Consider the following 27422-nt stretch of genomic DNA (forward strand, 5'->3'; position numbering starts at 1 on the left):
GGAACTGAGTGATAAAACCCTACATATATTCAAATTCTTCATCCCAAATAATCGCACTTATTCTTCGTCGTGATAGACCCCCAACGTGAATTGAGTGCAGACTCTCATTATACAACATTACAATCAGCTAAAAGCCCCGACTTTCATTATTTAATCGCTCCCAATCTAAAACCTAAGCCCTAATAAAGCGCCGTAATAATGGGAGATACACCTACCGTCGCCGTAGACAGTCGGAAACCGGCGAAGCTTCCGATAGCTGGCAAACGAAACATCTTAATCACTAGCGCCCTTCCGTACGTCAATAATGTGCCTCACCTTGGAAACATTATCGGCTGTAAGTTTATCAAGTATACTTCAATTAATTGTGTAATTTAATCAGCTATGAACTTAATTTGTGATTCGTTATTTTGTATGTAGGCGTGTTGAGTGGAGATGTGTTTGCTAGGTATTGTGGAATAAGAGGATACAACGCCATTTACATAGGCGGTACAGATGAGTACGGAACAACTACAGAGGTCAAGGCTTTGCAAGAAAATTGTACTCCTGAAAAAATTTGTGACAAGTAATTGACTTTTAGTAAATAAGAATGATATGTTAGGGTTTATTGTAGTTGTTGTGTTGATGTTGTTTTTAATTATGTTATTTTAGGTATCATGCGATTCATAAAGAAGTGTATGATTGGTTTAATATAAGTTTTGATAAATTCGGGAGAACTTCTACTTCCGAGCAGACTGAAGTTTGCCAAGAGATATTTATGGATTTGATGAAGAATGAATTAATTTCTGAGGAGACAATTCAGCAGGTGTGTGGCTATCGTTGGTTGTAATCAGTGGCGGAAGCAGGAATATTTTTTTAACTGGGGGCGAATTTTTTTTTAAAAAACGTAGCAACTTTTTTTGGGAAAAATATGGAGTTTTCGGCGCAAAATTTGGAGTTCTTAGGCAAAATTTGGAGGTTTTTTGGGCAAATTATGGAGGTTTTGGGTCAAAATCGGGAGGCTTTTGGGAAAAATATGGAGACTTTGGGGGCAGAAGATGGAGACTTTGGGGCAAAAAAAGAATCTACCGGGGGCAAAATCAAAAAATCCAAATTTTGTGCACTAAAAATTACAAATCCACCACTTGGGGCGGGTGCCCCCGGTCCTTCATATTTTCGCCCCTGGTTGTAATGTGAACTGATGTAAGCTTTTTTTTCTGTGAAATATGGTGAATCACAAATGATCTTGTTTTGCAGCCTTACTGTGATACATGTAGCAAGTTTTTAGCCGATCGATTTGTTGAGGGCGGCTGCCCAAAGCCAAATTGTAATTATGATTCTGCGAGAGGTGATCAATGTGAAAAATGTGGAAATCAGTTAAATTCAATAGAACTTATTAATCCTAGATGCAAGGTAAATCTATTGTCAGTATGTCACCTTTTTAACTTTATTCCCATTCTTGTGTATAACTCCATTTCGTTTGCTGTTAGGTCTGTGGGAGCAGCCCTCGTACATGTGACACGAATCACTTGTTTCTTAAACTCGATCGGTTGCAAGACAAAGTTGGGGAATACATCAACAAAATGTCAGTGAGTGGCTCATGGAGTCCAAATGCCATTCGTGAGACAAATAGATTGTTGAAAGAAGGATTAAGGGCGCGTTGTATTACAAGAGATTTGAAGTGGGGTGTCCCTGTCCCTGCTGAAATTATCAAAGACAAGGTAGGGACATTGTTTGTCCTTCTGCTATATCTATATTATAGAAGCCTGACAAATGGGTCGGGTTTGGGTCAAAACAGGTCATGGTCAAACGGGTCGGGTCCAAACGGGTTGGGTCGGGTAGAGACCCATTTTCTCTAATAATTTTTAAAAAAATTTTATTTAGCTTCTTATAATTTTTTCACTTTTTTAAAAAAAAATTAATTTTATTTTTTTATTTTCATCAATTTTATTAGATTTTCTATCTTTTTATTTTATAAGTTTATTATTTTTTAAACTTTTTCATATTGGAAATGGGTTTCAGCGGGTCTAATGGACCTTCTAATATATTAATGCACTAAAGATGGGTCCATAATGGACCCATTCCCTTTGTTTCCTCAAGACCAGGACCCAAATGGTTGACCCAATGGACCCAATTTTTGGTATATGGGTCTTGATTGTAATTATAGTAGTTGATAACTTCATTTGTAAGTATCAAAGTAGCAACCTTCAACTTTATATTTGTTTTTCATGTATATCTTCTTATGGTTGTATACAATGCTCACTAGGTTTTTTATGTATGGTTTGATGCACCTATTGGATATGTCTCAATTACTAAATGCTACACATCCGAGTGGGAGAAGTGGTGGAAAAATCCTGAAAATGTGGAGCTATACCAGTTTATGGGCAAGGATAACGTTCAATTCCACACTGTAAGTCTAATCTTCAAGCAAGGATTTCATCATTATCAATATATGTAGCCTTTTTCGGAAAAGTTAGTGCATTTTTGTGTTTATCTCTGAGAAAATTTATTCCAGGTAATGTTTCCTTCTACGCTTATCGGTTCTGGTGAGAACTGGACTATGATGAAGACTATTAGTGCTACAGAGTACTTAAACTATGATAAAGGTTTGTTTAATTAATGCTAACCTGGAACTTATTGTATCATCTCATGTATGTATATGTATATTCAAATACTGTGTGTGTGTGTGTAGGCAAGTTCTCAAAAAGTAAGGGTATAGGCATCTTTGGAAACGATGCCAAGGATACAAACATCCCTGTCGAAGTATGGCGATATTATTTGTTAACCAATAGACCAGAGGTAAATGATTACTAATTATGTGATCAGCCAAATCATTTCCACTTTATATTTTTATTAATTAACAATAACAAATAACAATTCTCTAATCGTTCACATCTGTAGGTATCAGACACGTCATTTACGTGGGAAGATATGCAAGCAAAGGTAAATAGTGAATTGGTACATAATTTGGGTAATTCAATCTACCGGGTTTTGACCTTTATTGCTAAAGATCCAGGTTAGTGTTTCGTTGTTATATAATCATATTTAAAATCTATTTGTTATTTTCCTCTTTTGGTTGCATCTGAACGACATCTTTAATTCACGGATTGCAGGATATGGTTCCATAATTCCTGATGCTCCAGGTGCAGAATCACATGCCTTAACAAAAGCTTTGGGAAACAAAGTTGGTAACTTTGTTGATCAATACATTGAGGCCATGGAGAAGGCAAGTTATTATTATATTCGAACAGGAATGTTTTTGGTCTTCTTTATTCGTTTTGAAAAAATAATAAATTTATTTTACACGTTTCACAGATCCAGCTAAAGCAGGGATTGAAAATCGCATTGAGTATCTCTGACCAGGGAAATGCATACTTACAAGTAACTCCACTTATTTTAGAACTTAGTGTGATAAGAGCTGCGACATATCACATATATAAATAAAAAATTATAAATAAATAAATAAAAAATAGTACAATCTCCAAACCTGCAACTCTTCAATCATCAACGAACACGATTTTGTGTTTTATCGTGCAGGAAAGTCAATTCTGGAAGCTTTACAGGGAAGATTTGCCTTCCTGTTCCATAGTTATGAGAACTTCAGTGGGACTAGTTTATCTTCTCGCGTCTCTTTTAGAACCTTTCATGCCTTCGTTTTCCATTGAGGCAAGTAAATATGCTTTATGTTTGCTTAGTCTTATGTAATTAAGACATAATGTTTTTTACTGTAAACACAACACGTTCATTTCAATCTATGTTGTTACAGCTACTCAAACAGCTTAATTTGCCTCAACTGTCCCTTTCCGACGATGAAGGGAATGTTGCTAAAACCAAAAGTCCTTGGGAGCTTACCCCTATTGGTCACAATATTGGGACCCCTGTGCCATTGTTTGAAATTTTGGTAAAATTTTGTCTTGAACATCATTTATAGTTACTTTTTGATTCTTGTACATGGCCCAGAGAATAAACAATTTTTGTATTACTCTTTTTAAAATTGTTTGTATTATTGTATTCTTGTTTGTGGGATTGTGCAGGAAGATGATGAAATAAACAATTTTAGGAATAAGTTTGCTGGAAGTCAAGCTGACCGTGTGGACCGGGCTAATAATGAAGGAGATGAAGCAAAGAAAATTACTGGTAATTGTTATATCTCTAGTAAAATATATAAGTCCAGTTTAGTCAACTCATGATATGATTGTTTAATTGTTTGCTCTATACATCCATTCAGTCTTTGCCTTGTCTTAAAATACGTAGTGATTTATTATCTAGGAAGTTTGTTGCTACTTGAAACTTGAACCCCGATCATCTCTTGTTATCCAATGGTTACATGCTACATGTTACATATATAACTTTGATATGTATTGTTTAAGTTTATTGAATAGGAAGTATAGAGTGGGTGTATCTTAATATCTTACAGTACTAGTCTATTGCAACTCAAATTTTATTTTTTTGGACTTTTTGAGCAAATGAATTATTATCTTTATGTTTAGACAGTTATGTTAATGTGGTCGACTTGTAAAGTTTTTAGTCACTGGTCTCTCCGATTTTCCATAATTCACTTATTTTATCGGTGAACGTCGGCCAATGTGTCGAAATCGGGTTTAATCGGTCAAAATTGGCCAACCTTTAAATGTGAATTCAAATTTTTTATTTTAGAGTTCTTGAACAAATGAATTATTATGTTTATGTTTCTAGATAGTTATGTTAAAGTTTACGTCTATGTGTACGGTTTTCTTCTATATTTACTCATATATAATTTTGATATTTATTATTCAAATGAGAGGTGAAGTCTAATCCGATTATTCCCTAGATGGTTCTGGTGGTTATTTTGTTGTATATCGCTTTATGCCAATCTTTAACATCAATCATCTTTGATATACGTACTATATTTCTCTTTCATATTACTTTGGAATAATATATAGTATGTTTTTATCTTGCATTTTGCAGATAAAAACGGAACGAAATCCTCAGGTAAAGCCAAAACTAAGGATTCTAAACAGGAACTTACGATCAGTAGACTTGATATTCGCGTTGGAGTTATTGCGGAAGTTCAAAAGCATCCTGATGCTGATTCTTTGTACGTGGAAAAAATCGATGTTGGTGAAGAGCAGCCTAGGACTGTTGTTAGTGGGCTTGCTAAATTTATTCCTCTTGAGGAGATGCAGGTTTTTTTTTTGCCACTTTTTAACTTGTCTGTAACTTAAACATATGTGTGTGTGTGTGTGTGTGTGTGTGTGTGTGTGTGATTTCACGAGCTTGTTAAAAAATTTGTCTTGCTATTTATTCTCAGAACCGGAAGGTATGTGTTCTCTGCAACTTAAAGCCAGCAACCATGCGTGGTATCAAATCACAAGCTATGGTTCTTTGTGCTTCCACTAGTGATCACACCAAGGTATGCATTTCATAAATATTCATATTCATATTTTCATATTCGTAATAATAATATAATAAAAATACTACAATTAGAGTACTTAATTAAAACTTAAAAGGTGTCACATACAGACAAAGCTCCATCTCATTGGTCATTCGGTTCATTCGGTTCATTCAAGTATTCAACTTTTTGTTTGAGTAGTTGCATATTGTATTTAGCAGTGTTGCAAAAGTCGGCTGCGTCGTTGCTAAAAAGTCGGTCAAAGGTAAAAATTCGGTCAAAGTCGGAAAAAGTCGGTCTAATTCAGAAAAAGTCGGTCAAAGTCGGTCAGAGTCGGTAAAAATCGGTCAAATTTTTTTTTTTTTTTTTTTTTTATATTGTTAATAATTGTTAATTGTCCATGTTTATTGTAAATATAGTTTATATTTGAAGATTTGAGCTATATAATATTATATATAAATATATATTTAATAAAACTATTATAAAAAGTCAACGTTAGTCAACGCCCGTTGCGTTGCCGTTGCGTCCGACGCGTCGTTTTTTAGGCATGGCCGATGCGTCCTCGACTCGCGTCTTTTACAACCTTGGTATTTAGTGATAACCCCCCTCCAAATCAGGAAAAAGTTCCAAACTTAGAAGAAGTTGAAATTATCTACAGTTATTTTGCAACTCTCTTGGACATTTTTACTTGTAATTCTGTGCCCTATAAGCTACTCGCGCTTCAAAAGGTCTTACTGTATATATGATATGATGGATACAACATAAGTTTAAACTATTTTTTGTTAAAATACAATGCAAATTTAGAATAATATGGAATTAGTAAATGTATATGGGTAAAATATCTAGATATTAATATGTATAAGAAAATATGTAGATATTAGAATATGAGAGAAAAATCTAGAAATTGAAATGTAAAAGAAAAATCTAGATATTTGTAGGTTGTAGAAATATCTAGATATTTATATATCCATGGAAATATCTAGGTTCTAGAATGTTCCATGTGTAGCGACCCGACCAAAACCGTTATTGACGGCGCCGTTAACTTAGGTCCCGTTGCGTGGTCGTAGTCCCTATACGAGACTCGTTTGACCAAAATTATGTCGCGTTCATTTGAAAGGTACAAAGTTTAGTTTAACAAACGGATCGACAAAAAGTTTAAGTTTACAAAGTTATAAAGTATGAATGAAATAACTTGCGACATAATTAGTTTGAAACCACAGTTGCTATAAATAGCGTAAGTAAGTAGACAAAAGTTTGAATCCAAAAATGCTATCCCTAGCGTATGCATGCATGGTAGACTCCAATCAAGTAATCAAAGAGTGCGGAAGCATGTATCAAATAGCCATGTGAAAACCTGAGAAAACATAGAAGAATCTGTCAACGCAAAAACGTTGGTGAAATCATAGGTTTGAGTAAGTGAGTAAAAGTAAGGTAAGTCGAACCACAAGATTTGCAAAGTTGAAATAATAGTAGTACATTCTAAAAGTTAATATTCACGAGCACCCAATTATCAAAGCTTAACGTTCCGTCCGTTGAATACCCCATCAATTAGTGCTAGAACAACACTGTTCCCGAAAATATATTTCATTCGTAAACGGTAGCGAACCGTTTGAATGAGGGTTTGTCAAACCCATATGGCCATATAACATAAGTTCTCGCTTACACCATCTGATGTAACTAATGATAATCGGATTGAGGATTTTCGTTCTAAACTCGTATGTAGAATGTTTGTTTTCCCGTTCTTGTGTTCACTTAGTTCAAAAGAATCGTTTATGTTTTCTCATCCCAAAAGTAAGTTCAAAAGAGTAAAAAGTGGGACTATGATCTCACCTCGAGTATAAATGTACTTCACAAAGTAACGTATGCATGAAAGTTGCTTAGCCTTGACCTAAACAAGTAAGTTGTATCAATTAACCGGTTACGACACAAGGTCGGGTGAAATGTGTTCAATTAGTCCTATGGCTCGTTACGACTCGATTAAGTATAGCATGTGAATCACGTTGTCAAGTTTCATACAAGAAACAAGTATAAAAGCATGTTAGAATGATTGTATAAAAGTTTGGTTAAGTTTGACTAAAAGTCAAACTTGGTCAAAGTCAACGAAAAAGTCAACGCGTTCGGGTCGGGTCCCGAACTATTTTTCTATGCTAAATATTCATATACAAGTATATTAAAACAAGTTTCATGTGAATCGGAGGTCGATAGCTAGTCAAACATTTCGCGTGAAATGTGACAAAGTGAGCAGAATCTGGCCAGGCGATTCTGCGCGCCGCGCGGGGATGTGGCGCGCCGCGCCACTACCTGGGCAGAGAATTCTGGTCAGTTTTTCCAAGTGTGCACGAACCAAAACCTTTTTCAACCCAATTCTTGACCCGCAAACACTTATAATGCCTATCATATATCGTCGAAAAGGTATTTTGACGAGGAATACAACTAACCACATATCATCAATCAAAAACATCATTTACAATAACCGAAAACTCGTCAATTGATCAAGAAAGGTTTATTTTCAAAGTTTCAAGTTCGTAAAACGTATTTTATGATTCGGGAATCCAATTTACACATACGACATGCTGTTTTGAAGGTAATAACGCATACATTACAACTAAACACTAACAATTAACATTCCATGGCATTCAAGCATCCAAAAATTCATGTCAAGAACTATCAAACCCTAGTCAAACATCTCAAAATCAATAATCATGCTTTTGAAGTTTTCTTAATCAACCTACACATCAAATTGAAGCTAATGATGCTAGTAACACATTTAATACATGAACTTTAACAATTAAACAACATTTAATCATCCAAAATCAAAGATTAAGCACACCCATTTCAAAGTTCATACTAGTTACTCTAAATCAACAAATCGAGCAAACAAAACATATATTCATATTATACACGAGCCATAGACACTAACTAACACAATTTCAAGTCGAAAACACGAATTTAGAGAAATCTAGAGTTTTAGAAATGTTACCCAAACGAGATGAAGTTGGTATCAAATTGTAGAGGATGAAGAGAGGATTCCAAATATGTAATTTGTTTTGTTGCTAGCTCCCTAAACCGAATTTAGATGATGATTTTGTGTTTGAGGTTTTGAGAGAATAAAAATGGAAGTAATGAAATGGGGAGGTTGAAATGAATGGAGGAGGGTGAAGGTTGACTAGTTGACCTAGTCATCTCTTTGCCCTCTTGGCAAGTTTAGTCCCTCAAGTTTCAAAGCGGGTGCGGGAATTAACCAAACGAATATTTTTAAAACGCAAGTTAACGAGAGATGTTATAATTAAATGACGGAATTATTATGAACGTTAGTCAACGGAAACTACGAAGTTAAATAACGAAAGGTATTATTTAAAAGAAAAGGACGGTGTTAAAAATAAATTTAACGGAAAAAGGCGGGATGTTACATTACCTACACCTTAAAAGAAATTTCGTCCCGAAATTTAGTTGGAAGTAGTAGTTGTTGAATCTTCCTCGAGATTTTGTGTTGCCAATTCTACGAATGAGGGAGAAGTACGTTCTAGGGTATTTCAACGAATTTTGACGGTCGGGATCATATGTTGTTTTAAGGTTTGGCTTCACGATTTATGGTTTCAACCGGTCCTCCTAGGAAGTGAGGGTTATCGTCGATAGTGAGTTCATCAAAGGAGATAACAAGTTCTCGTTTCGCAAAACACGTCTTTGAGTTGATACATCGAATGTAGGATAAACGGAGACCCAAAATGAGTCGGAAAAGTCTAAATGGCTAGCGACGGGTCCAAAACACCCCAAGAATTTAAAGGATCAAAATATCGCGGATTTAGCTTCCTACGTTTTCCCGAAACGGATTGCACTTTTCCAAGGTGCGACTCTTAACGTGACGCGGTTTCCCACGCGGAATTTGAAATGTTTACGTCTAACATCGGCGTAGCTCTTGGTGATTACGAGTCGCGTAGGGTTTTACCTGAATATGAACAAATTTTCTCGGTTGCTCATGAATAACCTCGGCCCCGGTGAATTGATCATCGTTTACTTGGTTCGACAAAGGAGAATGACGTTTCCGGTCACATGTGGTTTCAAAAGGTGTGACGTTAAAACTCGAATGAAAATCATTGTAGTATGAGGATTCGGTTAAGGAAAATACTTTTCTCAAGTAAATTTGAAGTTGGTAATACAAATTCGTATTATGGTTTTCAAGACTTAAATCGTATGTTTGTTCGGTCCGTCGGGTTGTGGATGGTACGCGGTACTCATGTCTAAACGTGGTCCCGAGGCTTTTTGTGAGGCACTCCGAAGTCTACGGAGTACATTCCGTAAGGTATATTTAGACAAGTTTGTTAGGACAAGTTTCTCAAGAAAATTCGCGTAGCGAAAGATTTATCAGTTTCCAAAAACGTTCGTCGGGGCAAGTCCTCATCGGTTTCTGAAAGAAAAACGTTCGTCGGAACTATTCACCCTCGAGGTGAATACTAGTATAACGTGGAGAGTCCCTCCCTCCATTGAGAGTTTAGAATAAAGATTTCCTGAACTGGAAGTACGAGTGTGGTGAGAGAGAAGTTTCCGCCTCAGTGCGAGCATAACGAGTAAATTGTAATTAGTCCATAAGACTGTGCGAGGACGAGCTAGTATACACGTGTAACATACGGTTGAAGTCGAGAGGAATCGGTAATTCATTCGGAAGCATAAGTATAGTTCGACAAAAGTCGAAGGGGTGTCCCCGGTATGGTTGTTATCAATATTCTCGGAGTTTTCGGATGTCCAAACATGAAAGGATGAAGTCATGTACATGGCACATGGTGGTGTTTAGGTTGATCGAGTCTAACCACCATCACGCGTCACTAGAACTTTGGTATGTCTTACCGTAATATAACCACGTTGATCGAGTGTCGTTATATTACGCTAACTCATACCTCCATTCCCACATCACTCTATAGATTCAAGTTCGTGTAATCGCGAAAATCTAAAATGAACAAAATGTAACGACGTCTCAAACGTGACTCGTATTAAATCGAAAGAATTGGTGCAACTCTGAAGATGCTTTCCCCGAGGGAAGTGTATAGTTGATTGTTCACGTCAATGCGGTTCGAGTCAGACAAAAATGTATTCAGGTATGAAAAGAGTAACGAGTCATGATAACGAGTAGCACGCAACCGTAGTGATAAATGTTGATGACGATACTCACCTAGAGTAGTGATGGTAGTAACACCAAAAAGTAGATAGTAAGAAACACCAGTGGGAAATCGATAGTAAGTTGAAACGGTGGCAAATAACAATCCGGGAGACAGAGTTCCCGAACAAGTGTGACTAATGAAGTCGTCGTCTTCCATACGTGTATGAATCATGAATTTACGTGTGTTACCAAAAAGTGGCGGAATACGAGTTCGTATGATGAAGGTTGGGTACCATTAAAAAGTTTGCCTAAGAATGATTCAAGTATAATGCACAAGTAGTCAAGTAAGTGCTATCTATAGCAAATGTATGTCAGAATGCAATGGCTAACTATCCGGTTGTAGTCTAGACTCACTAATGCGTCCTAACGACTCTGTTAGACACACTAATGCACGTCCTAGTTCTCTACAACCAACGCTCTGATACCACTTGTAGCGACCCGACCAAAACCGTTATTGACGGCGCCGTTAACTTAGGTCCCGTTGCGTGGTCGTAGTCCCTATACGAGACTCGTTTGACCAAAATTATGTCGCGTTCATTTGAAAGGTACAAAGTTTAGTTTAACAAACGGATCGACAAAAAGTTTAAGTTTACAAAGTTATAAAGTATGAATGAAATAACTTGCGACATAATTAGTTTGAAACCACAGTTGCTATAAATAGCGTAAGTAAGTAGACAAAAGTTTGAATCCAAAAATGCTATCCCTAGCGTATGCATGCATGGTAGACTCCAATCAAGTAATCAAAGAGTGCGGAAGCATGTATCAAATAGCCATGTGAAAACCTGAGAAAACATAGAAGAATCTGTCAACGCAAAAACGTTGGTGAAATCATAGGTTTGAGTAAGTGAGTAAAAGTAAGGTAAGTCGAACCACAAGATTTGCAAAGTTGAAATAATAGTAGTACATTCTAAAAGTTAATATTCACGAGCACCCAATTATCAAAGCTTAACGTTCCGTCCGTTGAATACCCCATCAATTAGTGCTAGAACAACACTGTTCCCGAAAATATATTTCATTCGTAAACGGTAGCGAACCGTTTGAATGAGGGTTTGTCAAACCCATATGGCCATATAACATAAGTTCTCGCTTACACCATCTGATGTAACTAATGATAATCGGATTGAGGATTTTCGTTCTAAACTCGTATGTAGAATGTTTGTTTTCCCGTTCTTGTGTTCACTTAGTTCAAAAGAATCGTTTATGTTTTCTCATCCCAAAAGTAAGTTCAAAAGAGTAAAAAGTGGGACTATGATCTCACCTCGAGTATAAATGTACTTCACAAAGTAACGTATGCATGAAAGTTGCTTAGCCTTGACCTAAACAAGTAAGTTGTATCAATTAACCGGTTACGACACAAGGTCGGGTGAAATGTGTTCAATTAGTCCTATGGCTCGTTACGACTCGATTAAGTATAGCATGTGAATCACGTTGTCAAGTTTCATACAAGAAACAAGTATAAAAGCATGTTAGAATGATTGTATAAAAGTTTGGTTAAGTTTGACTAAAAGTCAAACTTGGTCAAAGTCAACGAAAAAGTCAACGCGTTCGGGTCGGGTCCCGAACTATTTTTCTATGCTAAATATTCATATACAAGTATATTAAAACAAGTTTCATGTGAATCGGAGGTCGATAGCTAGTCAAACATTTCGCGTGAAATGTGACAAAGTGAGCAGAATCTGGCCAGGCGATTCTGCGCGCCGCGCGGGGATGTGGCGCGCCGCGCCACTACCTGGGCAGAGAATTCTGGTCAGTTTTTCCAAGTGTGCACGAACCAAAACCTTTTTCAACCCAATTCTTGACCCGCAAACACTTATAATGCCTATCATATATCGTCGAAAAGGTATTTTGACGAGGAATACAACTAACCACATATCATCAATCAAAAACATCATTTACAATAACCGAAAACTCGTCAATTGATCAAGAAAGGTTTATTTTCAAAGTTTCAAGTTCGTAAAACGTATTTTATGATTCGGGAATCCAATTTACACATACGACATGCCGTTTTGAAGGTAATAACGCATACATTACAACTAAACACTAACAATTAACATTCCATGGCATTCAAGCATCCAAAAATTCATGTCAAGAACTATCAAACCCTAGTCAAACATCTCAAAATCAATAATCATGCTTTTGAAGTTTTCTTAATCAACCTACACATCAAATTGAAGCTAATGATGCTAGTAACACATTTAATACATGAACTTTAACAATTAAACAACATTTAATCATCCAAAATCAAAGATTAAGCACACCCATTTCAAAGTTCATACTAGTTACTCTAAATCAACAAATCGAGCAAACAAAACATATATTCATATTATACACGAGCCATAGACACTAACTAACACAATTTCAAGTCGAAAACACGAATTTAGAGAAATCTAGAGTTTTAGAAATGTTACCCAAACGAGATGAAGTTGGTATCAAATTGTAGAGGATGAAGAGAGGATTCCAAATATGTAATTTGTTTTGTTGCTAGCTCCCTAAACCGAATTTAGATGATGATTTTGTGTTTGAGGTTTTGAGAGAATAAAAATGGAAGTAATGAAATGGGGAGGTTGAAATGAATGGAGGAGGGTGAAGGTTGACTAGTTGACCTAGTCATCTCTTTGCCCTCTTGGCAAGTTTAGTCCCTCAAGTTTCAAAGCGGGTGCGGGAATTAACCAAACGAATATTTTTAAAACGCAAGTTAACGAGAGATGTTATAATTAAATGACGGAATTATTATGAACGTTAGTCAACGGAAACTACGAAGTTAAATAACGAAAGGTATTATTTAAAAGAAAAGGACGGTGTTAAAAATAAATTTAACGGAAAAAGGCGGGATGTTACACCATGGAGTAGTATAAATATGGGAGGAGATTTCATTTGTGTTGTGTGAAGTTGTGAGAGTGAAATAAGAAGTGAGTTGTGAAGAAGAGAAGAAGAGTGTGAGTTAGCGAAAGTAGAGAAGAGAAAGCTTGTAAGTAATATTGTAATTGTAATTTAATATAAGTGTTTTTATTAAGTTTCCCGATCAAGCCTTAGTTTGTGTTTAAGTTCTTAGTGCACTTTTGTTGTTCTTATTATATGGTCGGCTCTGCCGCCTAAGTAATACATGGTCGGTTATACCGCCTAAAGATATATGGTCGACACTGTCGCCTAAGTACATTGTGCACTAAGGATTTATAAAATTAAAGGCTAACCAACGTCAAAGTGTTGGTGTAGTGAGTCTAGTATAGTCTAGGTCCTCTATAGTGGGTGTGTTGGGCTCGTCGAAGCTTCCAACAATTGGTATCAGAGCGGGTCGTTCGGGACCATTTCAAGTGGAGGAAATCGGTAAACGTTGGACGTTTACATCGACTTGTTTTCACCAAGGCTCTAAGGGAGATTCTGTCGGAGCACAGTTAGGAACTGTGAAAGCTTATCGGTCAGGGACCAAGCTTATTGGACGTTGGACGTCATGATGGCAGATCTTGCAAGTACGAGCAGTGGAATCAAGAGTCTCAATAACCACAACTATGGTTATTGGCGGACTTGCATAGAATCCTACCTACAAGGACAGGATTTATGGGAAATAGTTGCTGGCAGTGACACAACGCCTCCACCGAAAGAAAATGCCGAAGCCTTTAGAAAATGGAACATCAAGGCCGGGAAGGCTTTATTTATATTGAAGACTACAATCGAGGAGGATCTATTGGAGCACATCCGTGACGAGAAAACAGCAAAGGCAGCTTGGGAAACTTTTGAAAAATTATTTTCAAAGAAGAATGAAGCACGCCTCCAGCTCTTGGAAAATGAGCTCGCGGGTATCTCACAAGGAAGTCTGTCTATTTCTCAATATTTCACCAAGGTGAAATCTATCTGCCGTGAGATATCTCAACTTGCTCCTGAAGAGAAAGTGAGTGAAGCAAGGATGAAGAGAATTATCATCCACGGCCTAAGATCCGAATATAATGGATTTATAGCCGCTGTGAGAGGATGGCCTACTCAACCATCATTAATAGAGCTGGAGAATTTATTGGCTAACCAAGAGGCATTAGCCAAGCAGATGAATGAAGTGAGCATAAAAGGCGAAGAAGAAGCACTCTTCACCAATAAGAAGAAAACTATGTCTCGAAGACAAGAAGTGACGAAAGAAAGACATGCATATGGAGGCAAAAGTCATCTAAAACCAAAAAGCAATGCTTCAGGGGGAGCTCAACAAGGAAGAAGAGATCATCGCCAACAATACGGGGAAAATGATAAGAGAAAGAATGGTGAATGCTTCAATTGTGGCAAGAAGGGTCATTTTGCTCGAGATTGTAGATTCCCCAGAAGGCGAACTTTTGAAGGAAATGTGGCCGCCGCAAGAGATGAGAAGAAAGAGGTCACATTTGAAGCATCCATTAATGAGAAAACATGGGATGCAGAAGCTGGACTCTCTGTTGAAGCTGACATAGATGATCAAGCTCTTACAACAACTTTAAAGTCAAAAATAAACTACAAAGATGATTGGATCATCGATTCTGGGTGCTCAAATCATATGACCAGTGATGAGACGAAGCTACAAGAAATGGAGGATTACAAAGGAAAAAGAGTCGTGTTGACAGCCAACAATTCAAGGTTGTCTATTTCTCACATTGGAAAGACAATAATTCCAAGTGAAGGTGACTCTCATAAGCTCCAACTCGAGAAGGTGTATCTTGTCCCTGGCCTAAAGAAGAATTTACTGTCAGTACCACAATTGACAGCAGAAGGAAATTATGTGCTCTTTGGACCAGAAGATGTGTCTGTATTCAAGAGAGTGAAGGTGGTTGGCAATCCAATTATGCAAGGAAAAAGAATAGAGTCGGTCTATGTACTATCTGCTGAAACACCATATGTGGATAAGACTCGAAAGAATGAGACGGCTGATCTGTGGCATGAACGTCTTGGGCATGTGGGATACAATAAGTTAAAGGAGATGATGGTGAAACGCATAGTAAATGGGCTTCCTCAAATTGATATCCGAACAGATACAATATGTGCTGGATGTCAATTTGGCAAAGCTCACCAATTGCCATTCAAGGAGTCAGCGCATCAGTCCAAGACACCACTAGAGCTAATACACTCAGATGTCTTCGGACCAGTGAAACAAACATCACTTGGAGGTATGAAATATATGGTGACATTCATTGATGACTTCTCAAGATATGTTTGGGTTTACTTCATGAAGGAGAAGTCGGAGACTTTTCTGAAGTTTAAAGAGTTCAAGAACAAGGTAGAAAGTGAGCTCAATACTAAGATCTGGTGCTTACGCACAGATAATGGAGGAGAATATTTATCGACTGAGTTCAATATCTATCTTGAGAAGCACAAGATCAGAAGTCAATTAACTTGCCCTAATACTCCACAACAGAATGGAGTGGCAGAACGTAAGAATCGTCATCTTGCTGAAACTTTTCGAAGTATGCTTCATGGTAAGAATGTACCAAGCAGATTTTGGGCCGAATGTATGAGGACGGCATCGTACGTGATTAACAGACTCCCACAAACAAAGTTAGGATATATTTCACCATATGAAAGATTATGGAAGATCAAACCAACCGTCAACCATCTCAAAGTTTTTGGATGTGTATGCTATGTCTTCGTGCCAGATCATCTACGAAGCAAATTTGAGAAGAAGGCAATTCGGTGCATTTTTGTCGGTTATGATGAATCAAGAAAAGGATGGAGATGTTGTGATCCAAATACCGGAAAGTGTCATACTTCAAGAAATGTGGTATTTGATGAAGCGTCTTCATGGTGGTCACCTCAAAAGATAGAGCTTCCAGAATCTTATGGATTAGAAGAAGGTCCAGAAGAAAAAGAAGAACATAAAGAGCACATATCGGATCCAATTAAAGAAGGAGATGGATCGTACTCTAAGGAAACGAGTCCATGGAAAACTGGGGTACATCAATCTACATCCGAAGAGGTTCGTCCAAGCCAAATGGATGCCGAGGAGCATGTGCAAGAATTACGGAGATCAACAAGGCCAAGGCAACCTAATCCGAGGTATGCCAATGCTGCTCATGTGGATGAATCAATACCTATTGAGCCTTCCACTTATGAAGAAGCAGCACAAAGTCAAGAATGGCAGAAAGCGATGGAAGAAGAAATTAATGCTCTAAAAGAAAACCAGACATGGAGTTTAGTTCCAAAGCCAAAAGATGTAAAACCAATATCTTGTAAATGGGTTTACAAGGTGAAGACTCGATCAGATGGCTCCATTGAAAGGTATAAAGCTCGACTTGTTGCTAGAGGTTTTTCTCAACAATATGGGCTGGATTATGAAGAAACGTTTAGTCCAGTGGCGAAGATCACAACAATTCGAGCTCTACTAGCTTTAGCTGCTAGAAAATCTTGGAAGTTATGGCAGATGGATGTCAAGAACGCTTTCTTACATGGAGAACTTGACAAAGACATTTATATGGAGCAACCAAGAGGCTTTGAGAACAAGATCCATCCTGAGCATGTCAGCAAATTAAAGAAAGCACTATACGGCTTGAAGCAGGCTCCAAGAGCTTGGTACGGGAAAATTGGTGAGTTCTTAGTACAAAGTGGTTTCACAGTTGCTCCTTCAGATTCTAGTTTATTTGTGAAACAAAATCAAGGAAAACTAGCCATAGTGCTAGTATATGTGGATGACTTAATCATCACGGGAGATCACTATGAGGAGATCCAAAGAACAAGGGAGAATCTGTCTATCAGATTTCATATGAAGGAGCTTGGAGAACTCAAACATTTTCTTGGACTCGAAATAGAGCAGAAAAGAGAAGGATTATTTCTGGGACAACAGAAATATGCGCGAGATCTTTTACAAAAGTACGGAATGCTTAATTGCAAACCTATCTCAACCCCAATGGATCCGAATACAAAACTACGAGCAGATGAAGGAAAAAGTCTTCAAGATGTTACCATGTATCGAAAGATGGTCGGAAGTCTTATTTATCTCACACTAAGCCGGCCAGACATATCTTATGCAGTTGGAGTGGTTAGTCGATACATGAGCAATCCGAAGAAGCCTCACCTTGATGTTGTACGACGCATCTTAAGGTATGTTAAAGGCACTATTAACTTTGGCATTTTGTACAAGAAAACAAAAGAATGTCACGTGACTGGATATTGTGACGCCGATTACGCTGGAGACTATGATACACGACGGTCAACAACTGGATACATGTTTAGTCTTGGATCAGGAGTAATATCATGGTGCAGCAAGAGACAACCAACAGTATCTTTGTCAAGCACTGAAGCAGAATATCGATCGGCATCGTCAGCAACACAAGAAATTACATGGTTGAAACAACTAATGGAAGATCTTCATCAATCAACAGACTATCAAGTAGAGCTTTTCTGCGATAACCTATCAGCTATACGTCTAGCAGAGAATCCAGTCTTTCACGCAAGAACAAAACATATAGAAGTACACTATCACTATGTTCGCGAGAAGGTCCTTGAAGGGGAGATCAAGATGGTGCCAACAAAGACAGATGAACAGGTTGCAGATATATTCACCAAGAGCCTAAGTAAATCAAAGTTTGAAAAATTCAGAGAAGCACTTGGAATGGTCTGCAAGACATCGTTGGAAGAAAATTTGCATTGAGGGGGAGTGTTAAAATACAATGCAAATTTAGAATAATATGGAATTAGTAAATGTATATGGGTAAAATATCTAGATATTAATATGTATAAGAAAATATCTAGATATTAGAATATGAGAGAAAAATCTAGAAATTGAAATGTAAAAGAAAAATCTAGATATTTGTAGGTTGTAGAAATATCTAGATATTTATATATCCATGGAAATATCTAGGTTCTAGAATGTTCCATGGAGTAGTATAAATATGGGAGGAGATTTCATTTGTGTTGTGTGAAGTTGTGAGAGTGAAATAAGAAGTGAGTTGTGAAGAAGAGAAGAAGAGTGTGAGTTAGCGAAAGTAGAGAAGAGAAAGCTTGTAAGTAATATTGTAATTGTAATTTAATATAAGTGTTTTTATTAAGTTTCCCGATCAAGCCTTAGTTTGTGTTTAAGTTCTTAGTGCACTTTTGTTGTTCTTATTATATGGTTGGCTCTGCCGCCTAAGTAATACATGGTCGGTTATACCGCCTAAAGATATATGGTCGACACTGTCGCCTAAGTACATTGTGCACTAAGGATTTATAAAATTAAAGGCTAACCAACGTCAAAGTGTTGGTGTAGTGAGTCTAGTATAGTCTAGGTCCTCTATAGTGGGTGTGTTGGGCTCGTCGAAGCTTCCAACATTTTTATTTCAGGTTGAATTGGTTGAACCACCCGCATCTGCTGTTGTTGGAGAAAGAGTTACATTTTCTGGATTTAGTGGGGAGCCTGATGAAGCTCTGAACCCGAAAAGGAAGGTTTGGGAGACTCTTCAAGTGGATTTACATACAGACAAGGATTTTGTAGCCTGCTTTAAAGATCTACCATTTACAACTTCTGCCGGTGTTTGCAAGGTCTCATCCATACCTAATGGATCCATTGGATAATTTAACACTAGCATCACATTTGTCCAACTAAGTTTTTTGTAGGTAACATCTGTCCTACTAATTGCATGGTGATGTGTGGGGGGAAGCATATGGCTATTTATAGGTGGCTTAATTATCAGGTGGTCATTACCCAACTAGTTCATTAGTTGTAAACCAACTATATATTTTTATGGGAAAAATATACGAATTTGAAAACTCAACTAATTGAATGTTTGGAGAGATAATTGAAGCTATAAAGTTGAAGTTTTAAAATTTTTTGCTCGTATAGCTTTAGTTTTTATTTGTGTCACCGCACTTAATGAAGATTTCCAGCCTACAATCTAGAAGCCCACCTTCTAGATATTCAAAGTAGGCAACCTTGACAACTCATATGGAGGTAGCAAAGTTGATGTCGATGACGGCCGCCAACCTTCTCCGTTCACACCATTCCACCGCCATAGAATTTTTACTATAAATAGAGGTGTAAACCTCAGTTGTAAATCATCCTAAATCACTCAGAGAAGTGTAATCACAACCTAGAGAGTGTGTGTGAGTTTTGAAAGTTTTTTTTTTATAAGAGTTTTGTAATACTCTGTAAATCTATTCTTGTGAGTAATAGAGTTGTTTTTCTCTCAAATTTATATCTCCCAACGTCCAGGCGATCCCCTCTTCCTAACAAGTGGTATCAAGAGCTTGGTTAGAGACGTTGGTTGAGTTTTTGGGTCTTCTGAAGTTTTCTTAAAATTCAATTTTTAGTGTACCATTGGATTCGTCTCGTCTAACCGAGTCCAACGCAAAAAACGGCGACTTAAACGGAGTTATAACGAGCCCAGAAAACGCGGTCAAAGTTTGGTCAACTCGCTGGAATCTCGCCGGAGAAGACGACCGGTGCCGGAATTTTTGCCGGAGAAGACGATCACTGTAGCAATTCACTGTAGCAGCTGGCGTCACTGTAGCAAGTCACTGTAGCAGTACTGTAGCAATTCTGAAATTTTACAATTTGGTCCCTGAAATTTTCAGAATTTCATTCTTGGTCCCTGAAGTTTATAAAAATTATAATTTTGCCCCGTAAGTGGAATTTAAGCCGCGAAGTGTCTATTCCACCATTTTCAACCGTTCCGGACGTAACGGTGATCTCTGTTTTCTACAATTCAACCCCGTTTGTGTTGAAAAATTATTTGTAAGGTGATAATGTCTACAGAAGAGTCAACATCATCTTTCGGAGCTATGATTATGCTCACAGCCACAAACTACACGCTGTGGAAACCTCGAATGGAAGATCTCCTCAGCTGTAAGGATTTGTTCGATCCTATTGAATTGAAGGGTATAAACCCTGATTCTGCCAAAGAGAAAGAGTGGAAGAAATCAAACCGAAAAACTATTGGTCAGATCCGTCAATGGATTGATCATAGTGTCTTCCACCATGTTGCACAAGAGACAGACGCATATGTCCTCTGGAAAAGGTTGGAGGACATGTACCAGGCCAAGACTGCTCGGAATAAAGCCCTGCTGATGGGGCGTTTAGTCAACATGAAGCTCAAAAGTGGAACTTCAGTTGCCGAGCATACCAGTGAGTTCCAGAGCTTGGTCAACCAGTTATCGTCTGTAGAGATGCCGCTTGGCGATGAAGTTCAGGCGCTACTGCTACTTAGTTCCCTTCCCGATAGTTGGGAAACGCTAGTAGTAACACTCAGCAACTCAGCCCCGAATGGCAAACTTACCATGTCAATGGTCAAGGATGCCCTATTCAGTGAAGAGGCAAGGAGAAAAGACATGGGCACAGATCAGACCCATGCCTTTGTCACAGAGAATCGGGGGAGACAGCGAATGAGTAGCAAAAATAAATGGAGAGGCAGAAGCAAGAGCAGGGGCAGGTCAGCTGATGGCAGAAAACCAACATATAAATGCCATCATTGTGGATTAGAGGGACATATGAAGAAGAACTGCTATAGATTAAAAGAGGAACAAGGTCAAAGCAGTTCACAGCCGAAGAATAAGGGTGGAGAAACATTAGTGACTATCTCTGGTGATGTAGCTTATTGTTCAACCCATGATGAGACATGCCTTCACGTCTCACGAGAATAAACAGAATGGGTGGTAGATACTGTAGCTTCCTACCACGTGACTCCATACAAGGAATACTTCACAACATACAAAGCTGGTGACTTTGGAGTTGTGAAGATGGGAAATTCCAGTTCCGCTGAGATTGTCGGAATTGGAGATGTCAAGATAAAGACAAGTTCCGGGAGCACAATCACTCTGAAGGATGTCCGCCATGTGCCAGATCTTCGGCTGAATTTACTTTTTGGGATAGCTCTCGACAAACAGGGCTATGATAGTCATTTCAGTAAAGGCACATGGAAATTGTCAAGAGGCGCTATGATAGTCGCTCGAGGACACATTTGTGGCACACTGTACAAGACTCATGTGAAGATCTGCACAGACAGTATTAATGTTGCAGAAAAGGAGGCTTCACAAAATTTATGGCACCAGAGACTCGGTCACATGAGTGAGAAAGGGTTGTCTACCCTAATAAAGAAGGAGCTTATCAATGTAGACAAGGATGCTGCACTAGATTCTTGCAATCATTGTCTGTTTGGTAAGCAGCATAGAGTCTCGTTTAATTCCTCTTCAACGAAAAAATCAGAGTTACTCAGTCTGGTACACTCTGATGTTTGCGGTCCCTTGGAGGTTGAATCAATTGGCGGCAATCGATACTTTCTGACGTTTATCGATGATACTTCTCGAAAGGTGTGGGTATATTTCTTTCGGACAAAGGACCAGGTGTTCGATTACTTCAAACAGTTCCATGTCATGGTAGAACGTGAGACAGGAAAGAAGTTAAAGTGTCTTCGATCCGACAACGGCGGTGAATACTCTTCCAGGCAGTTCGATGCCTATTGCAGATCATATGGCATCCGACATGAGAAGACAGTTCCACGTACCCCTCAACACAATGGTATAGCAGAAAGAATGAACCGAACAATCATGCAACGTGTTCGGAGCATGCTCAGTATGGCTAAGCTGCCAAAGCCATTCTGGGGAGAAGCAGTCAGAGCCGCATGTTACTTGATCAACCGATCTCCATCAGTACCACTGAATTTTAAAGTTCCGGAGAAACTTTGGTCTGGAAAGGATCCATCATACTCTCACTTAAGAGTATTTGGATGTTTGGCGTACGCACATGTATCCAAGGAGCTCAGGCAGAAGCTGGATGTAAAATCTACTCCATGCATATTCATAGGCTATGGAGATGAAGAATTTGGATACAGATTGTGGGATTCAAAGGAGAAAAAGGTGATCAGAAGTAGGGACGTGGTGTTCCATGAAAGCCAGACAATAGAAGATATTGAAAAACCCACAATATCTCAGAAGTCAAATGTTGCTGCTCAGGTGCCAGAGGCAACAACGGAATCATTCATGAGAAATGAATTTTCAGTGCAAGAAGAAATGCCAGAAGTAGAAGATAATGAGGAAAATGACGGTGCTGAGCAGGGGGAGCCACAACCCCATCTGCCAGACGTTCTGTAACGACCCGACCAAAACCGTTATTGACGGCGCCGTTAACTCAGGTCCCGTTGCGTGGTCGTAGTCCCTATATGAGACTCGTTTGACCAAAATTATGTCGCATTCATTTGAAAGGTACAAGACTTGCAAGTTTAGTTTACGAAACCGTTCGACAACAAGTCTAAGTTTACAAAAGTCATAAAGTATAAATGAAATAACTTGCGACATAATATAAGTTGAAAAACACAGTTGCTATAAATAGCGTAAGTATGTAAACAAAAGTTTGAATCCAAAAGTGCTATCCCTAGCGTATGTATGTATGTATGCTTGACCCCAAGCAAGAAATCAGAGTGTATGCATGTATGCTCGACTCCAAGCAAGTATGAGTGTACGCGGAAGCATGTATCAAATAGCCAAGTATGAACCTGAGAAACATATAGAAAACTGTCAACGAAAAACGTTGGTGAAATCATAGGTGTTTGTAATAAACGTTGTTTTTGAACCACAAGATTTAGTATTCCCATAGTTGATTATCAAAATCGTTTGCATTCCAAAAGTATTGTTCGCGAGCACCCAATTATCAAGACTTAACGTTTCCTTCCATAGAACCCCATCACAATAGTGTTAGAACATACACTGTTTCTCAAAAATATATTTCATCCGCATAACGGTAGCGAACCGTCCGAATGAGGGTTTGTCAAACCCGTATGGCCACACAATATAAGTTCTCGCTTACACCCTGCAAGTGTAACTAATGATAATCGAATTGAGGATTTTTGTTCTAACTCGCTGTGGAATGTTTGTTTTCCTTGTACTTGTGTTCAAAGTATAAAAGTAAGTAGTACAAAATGTAACAAGGTATATGTTTCTCAGCCCACAATTTAAAAGTATAAAAAGTTGTTGAAAAGGTGGGACTATGATCTCACCTCGAGTGCACGAGTATAAAAGTACTTCACAAAGTAACGTATGCATGAAAGTTGCTTAGCCTTGTCCTAAACAAGTAAGTTGTATCAACTAACCGGTTACGACACAAGGTCGGGTGAAATGTGTTCAATTAGTCCTATGGCTCGTTACGACTCGATTAAGTATAGCATGTGAATCACGTTGTCAAGTTTCATACAAGAAACAAGTATAAAAGCATGTTAGAATGATTGTATAAAAGTTTGGTTAAGTTTGACTAAAAGTCAAACTTGGTCAAAGTCAACGAAAAAGTCAACGCGTTCGGGTTCGGTCCCGAACTATTTTTCTGAGGTTTTTATTCATATATAAGCATATTAGAACAAGTTTCATGTGAATCGGAGGTCGGTAGCTAGTCAAACATTTCGCGTGAAATGTGACAAAGTGAGCAGAATCTGGCCAGGCGATTCTGCGCGCCGCGCGGGGATGTGGCGCGCCGCGCCACTACCTGGCCAGAGAATTCTGGTCAGTTTTTCCAAGTGTGCACGAACCAAAACCTTTTCCAACCCAATTCTTGACCCGCAAACACTTATAATGCCTATTATATATCGTCGAAAAGGTATTTTGACGAGGAATACAACTAACCATATATCATCAATCAAAAACATCATTTACAATAACCGAAAACTCGTCAATTGATCAAGAAAGGTTTATTTTCAAGGTTTCAAGTTCGTAAAACGTATTTTATGATTCGGGAATCCAATTTACACATACGATATGCCGTTTTGAAGGTAATGAAGCATACATTACAACTAAACACTTACTAATAACATTTCATGGCATTCGAAACATCAAAAGCTCGTTTTAAGTCTATCAAACCCTAACCAAAATCCGCAAAAATCAATATTCATGTTTTTGAAGTTTCCTTAATCAACCTACGCATCAAAACGAAGCTAGTGATACTAGTAACACAATTAAAACATGAACTTTAACAATTTAACAACATTAACTCATCCAAAATCAAAGATTTAGCACATCCATTTCAAATGTTCAAACTAGTTACTCAAAACAACGAATCGAGCAAACAAAACATATATTCATGTTATACACGAGCCATAGACACTAACTAACACCATTTCAAGTCAAAAACACGAATTTAGAGAAATCTAGAGTTTTAGAAATGTTACCCAAAATCAATGAAGTTAGTATCAAATCGTAGAGGATGATGAGAGGATCAAGAATATGTAGTCGGATTTGTTGTGAGCTTCCAAGATTGAATTTAGATGATGAATGAATGGAATGGGTTTGTGTGTGTGTTCTTGAGATGGAGAGAAAAGAGAGGAGGGAGATGATGGAATGAATGAAAAATGGGTTGACTAGTTGACCTAGTCAACTAGTTTGCCCATTTGGCAACTCCGGTCCCTCGAGTTTCAAAGCGGGTGCGGGATTTAACCGATCGAATATTTTTAAAACGCTCGAGTAAACGGGTGATGTCAAAATTAAATAGCGGAAATATAATGAACGTTACTCACGGAAACTATTAATTTAAATACGAAAGATTATGTTTAAAAAAAAAAAAAAGACGGTGTTAAAATTAAATTTAACGGAAAAACGCGGGATGTTACATTATCCACACCTCAAAAGAAATTTCGTCCCGAAATTTAGTTGGAAGTAGTAGTTGTTGTTTCTTCCTCGAGATCTTGCGTTGTTGGTTCTACGAATAAGTGAAGGTACTCCCTTGGGCATTTCAACGAACTTTGACAGTCGGGATTTCACGTCGTCTTAGAGTTTGGGTTCACGATTCATGGTTTCGACCGGCCCTCCTAGGAATGAAGTTTATCGTCGATAGTGAGTTCATCAAAGGAGATAGCAAGTTCTCGTTTCGCAAAACACGTCTTTGAGTTGATACATCGAATGTAGGATAAACGGAGACCCAAAATGAGTCGGAAAAGTCTAAACGGCTAGCGACGGGTCCAAAACACCCCAAGAATTTAAAGGATCAAAATATCACGGATTTTGCTTCCTACGTTTTCCCGAAACGGATTGCACCTTCCCAAGGTGCGACTCTTAACGTGACGTGGTTTCCCACGTGGAATTTGAAATGTTTACGTCTAACATCGGCGTAGCTCTTGGTGATTACGAGTCGCGTAGGGTTTTACCTGAATATGAATAAATTTTCTCGGTTGCTCATGAATAACCTCGGCCCCGGTGAATTGATCATCGTTTACTTGGTTCGACAAAGGAGAATGACGTTTCCGGTCACATGTGGTTTCAAAAGGAGTGACGTTAAAACTCGAATGAAAATCATTGTAGTACGAGGATTCGGTTAAAGGAAAATACTTTTCTCAAGTAAATTTGAAGTTGGTAATACAAACTTGTATTATGGTTTCCAAGGTTTAAATCGCATGTTTGTTCGGTCCGTCGGGTTGTGGATGGTACGCGGTACTCATGTCTAAACGCGGTCCCGAGGCTTTTTTTTTTGTAAGGTACTCCAAAATCTAGAAGTGAAACGAGGATCTCGATCCGAAACGAGGTACATCTCCCTAAGGCATATTGAACAAGTTTGCTAGGAATTGAAAACGTTAGCTAGGACAAGTTTCTCAAGAAAATTCGCGTCGCGGAAGATTTATCGGTTTTCAAAAACGTTCGTCGGGGCAAGTTCTTATCGGGTTTTGAAAACGATTGTTAGGACTATCCACCCTCGCGGCGAATACTTGTATGACGTGAAGAGTCGCTCTCCATTGAGAATTTAGAATAAGGACCTCCTGAACCGGAAGTACGAGGGTGATGCAAGAGAAGTTTCCGCCCCGATGTGAGCATAACGAGTAAATTGTAGTTAGTCAATAAGACTGCGCGAGGACGAGCTAGTATACCCGTGTGACATACGGTTGAAGTCGAATGGAATCGGTAATTCATTCGGAAGCATAAGTATAGTTCGACAAAAGTCGAAGGGGTGTCCCCGGTATGGTTGTTATCAATTTTCTCGGGGTTTTCGGATGTCCAAACATGAAAGGATGAAGTCATGTACATGGCACATGGTGGTGTTTAGGTTGATCGAGTCTAACCACCATCACGCGTCACTAGAACTTTGGTATGTCTTACCGTAATATAACCACGTTGATCGAGTGTCGTTATATTACGCTAACTCATACCTCCATTCCCACATCACTCTATAGATTCAAGTTCGTGTCATCGCGAAAATCTAAAATGAACAAAATGTAACGACGTCTCAAACGTGACTCGTATTAAATCGAAATAGTTTCTACAACTCTAAAGAAGCGTTTCCCCGCGGGAAGTGTATAAACGATTGTTAACGTCAAATCGGTTCGATTCAAACAATAATGTATTTAGGTATGAAAAGAGTAACGAGTCATGATAACGAGTAGCACGCAACCGTAGTGATAAATGTTGATGACGATACTCACCTAGAGTAGTGATGGTAGTAACACCAAAAAGTAGATAGTAAGAAACACCAGTGGGAAACCGATAGTAAGTTGAAACGGTGGCAAATAACAATCCGGGAGACAGAGTTCCCGAACGAGTGTGACTAATGAAGTCGTCGTCATCCATACGTGTATGAATCATGAATTTACGTGTGTTACCAAAAAGTGGCGGAATACGAGTTCGTATGATGAAGGTTGGGTACCATTAAAAAAAGTTTGCCTAAAAATGATTCAAGTATAATGCACAAGTAGTCAAGTAAGTGCTATCTATAGCAAATGTATGTCAGAATGCAAATGCTAACTATCCGGTTGTAGTCTAGACTCACTAATGCGTCTTAACGACTCTGTTAGACACACTAATGCACGTCCTAGTTCCCTACAACCAACGCTCTGATACCACTTGTAACGACCCGACCAAAACCGTTATTGACGGCGCCGTTAACTCAGGTCCCGTTGCGTGGTCGTAGTCCCTATATGAGACTCGTTTGACCAAAATTATGTCGCATTCATTTGAAAGGTACAAGACTTGCAAGTTTAGTTTACGAAACCGTTCGACAACAAGTCTAAGTTTACAAAAGTCATAAAGTATAAATGAAATAAC

The 27422-nt window shown here is 38.3% G+C and overlaps 1 protein-coding gene across 1 annotated transcript; it reads left to right on the top strand.

Annotated features, from left to right (window-relative positions):
- Positions 1–198: 198 nt before the first annotated feature.
- LOC139850121 (methionine--tRNA ligase, cytoplasmic-like) lies at positions 199–19190 on the top strand. Its single transcript, XM_071839709.1, has 17 exons — positions 199–334; positions 418–562; positions 649–802; positions 1234–1389; positions 1467–1697; positions 2243–2386; positions 2492–2582; positions 2669–2775; positions 2878–2992; positions 3090–3202; positions 3292–3357; positions 3514–3642; positions 3743–3877; positions 4011–4113; positions 4924–5141; positions 5267–5368; positions 18765–19190. Exons 1-17 carry the CDS (start codon positions 199–201, stop codon positions 18993–18995), a joined length of 2376 nt encoding a protein of 791 aa, XP_071695810.1. The 3' UTR covers positions 18996–19190.
- The last annotated feature ends 8232 nt before the right edge of the window (positions 19191–27422 follow it).

The sequence above is a fragment of the Rutidosis leptorrhynchoides genome, chromosome 5 (genome assembly GCF_046630445.1).
Source record: "Rutidosis leptorrhynchoides isolate AG116_Rl617_1_P2 chromosome 5, CSIRO_AGI_Rlap_v1, whole genome shotgun sequence".
Classification (NCBI taxonomy): domain Eukaryota; kingdom Viridiplantae; phylum Streptophyta; class Magnoliopsida; order Asterales; family Asteraceae; genus Rutidosis; species Rutidosis leptorrhynchoides.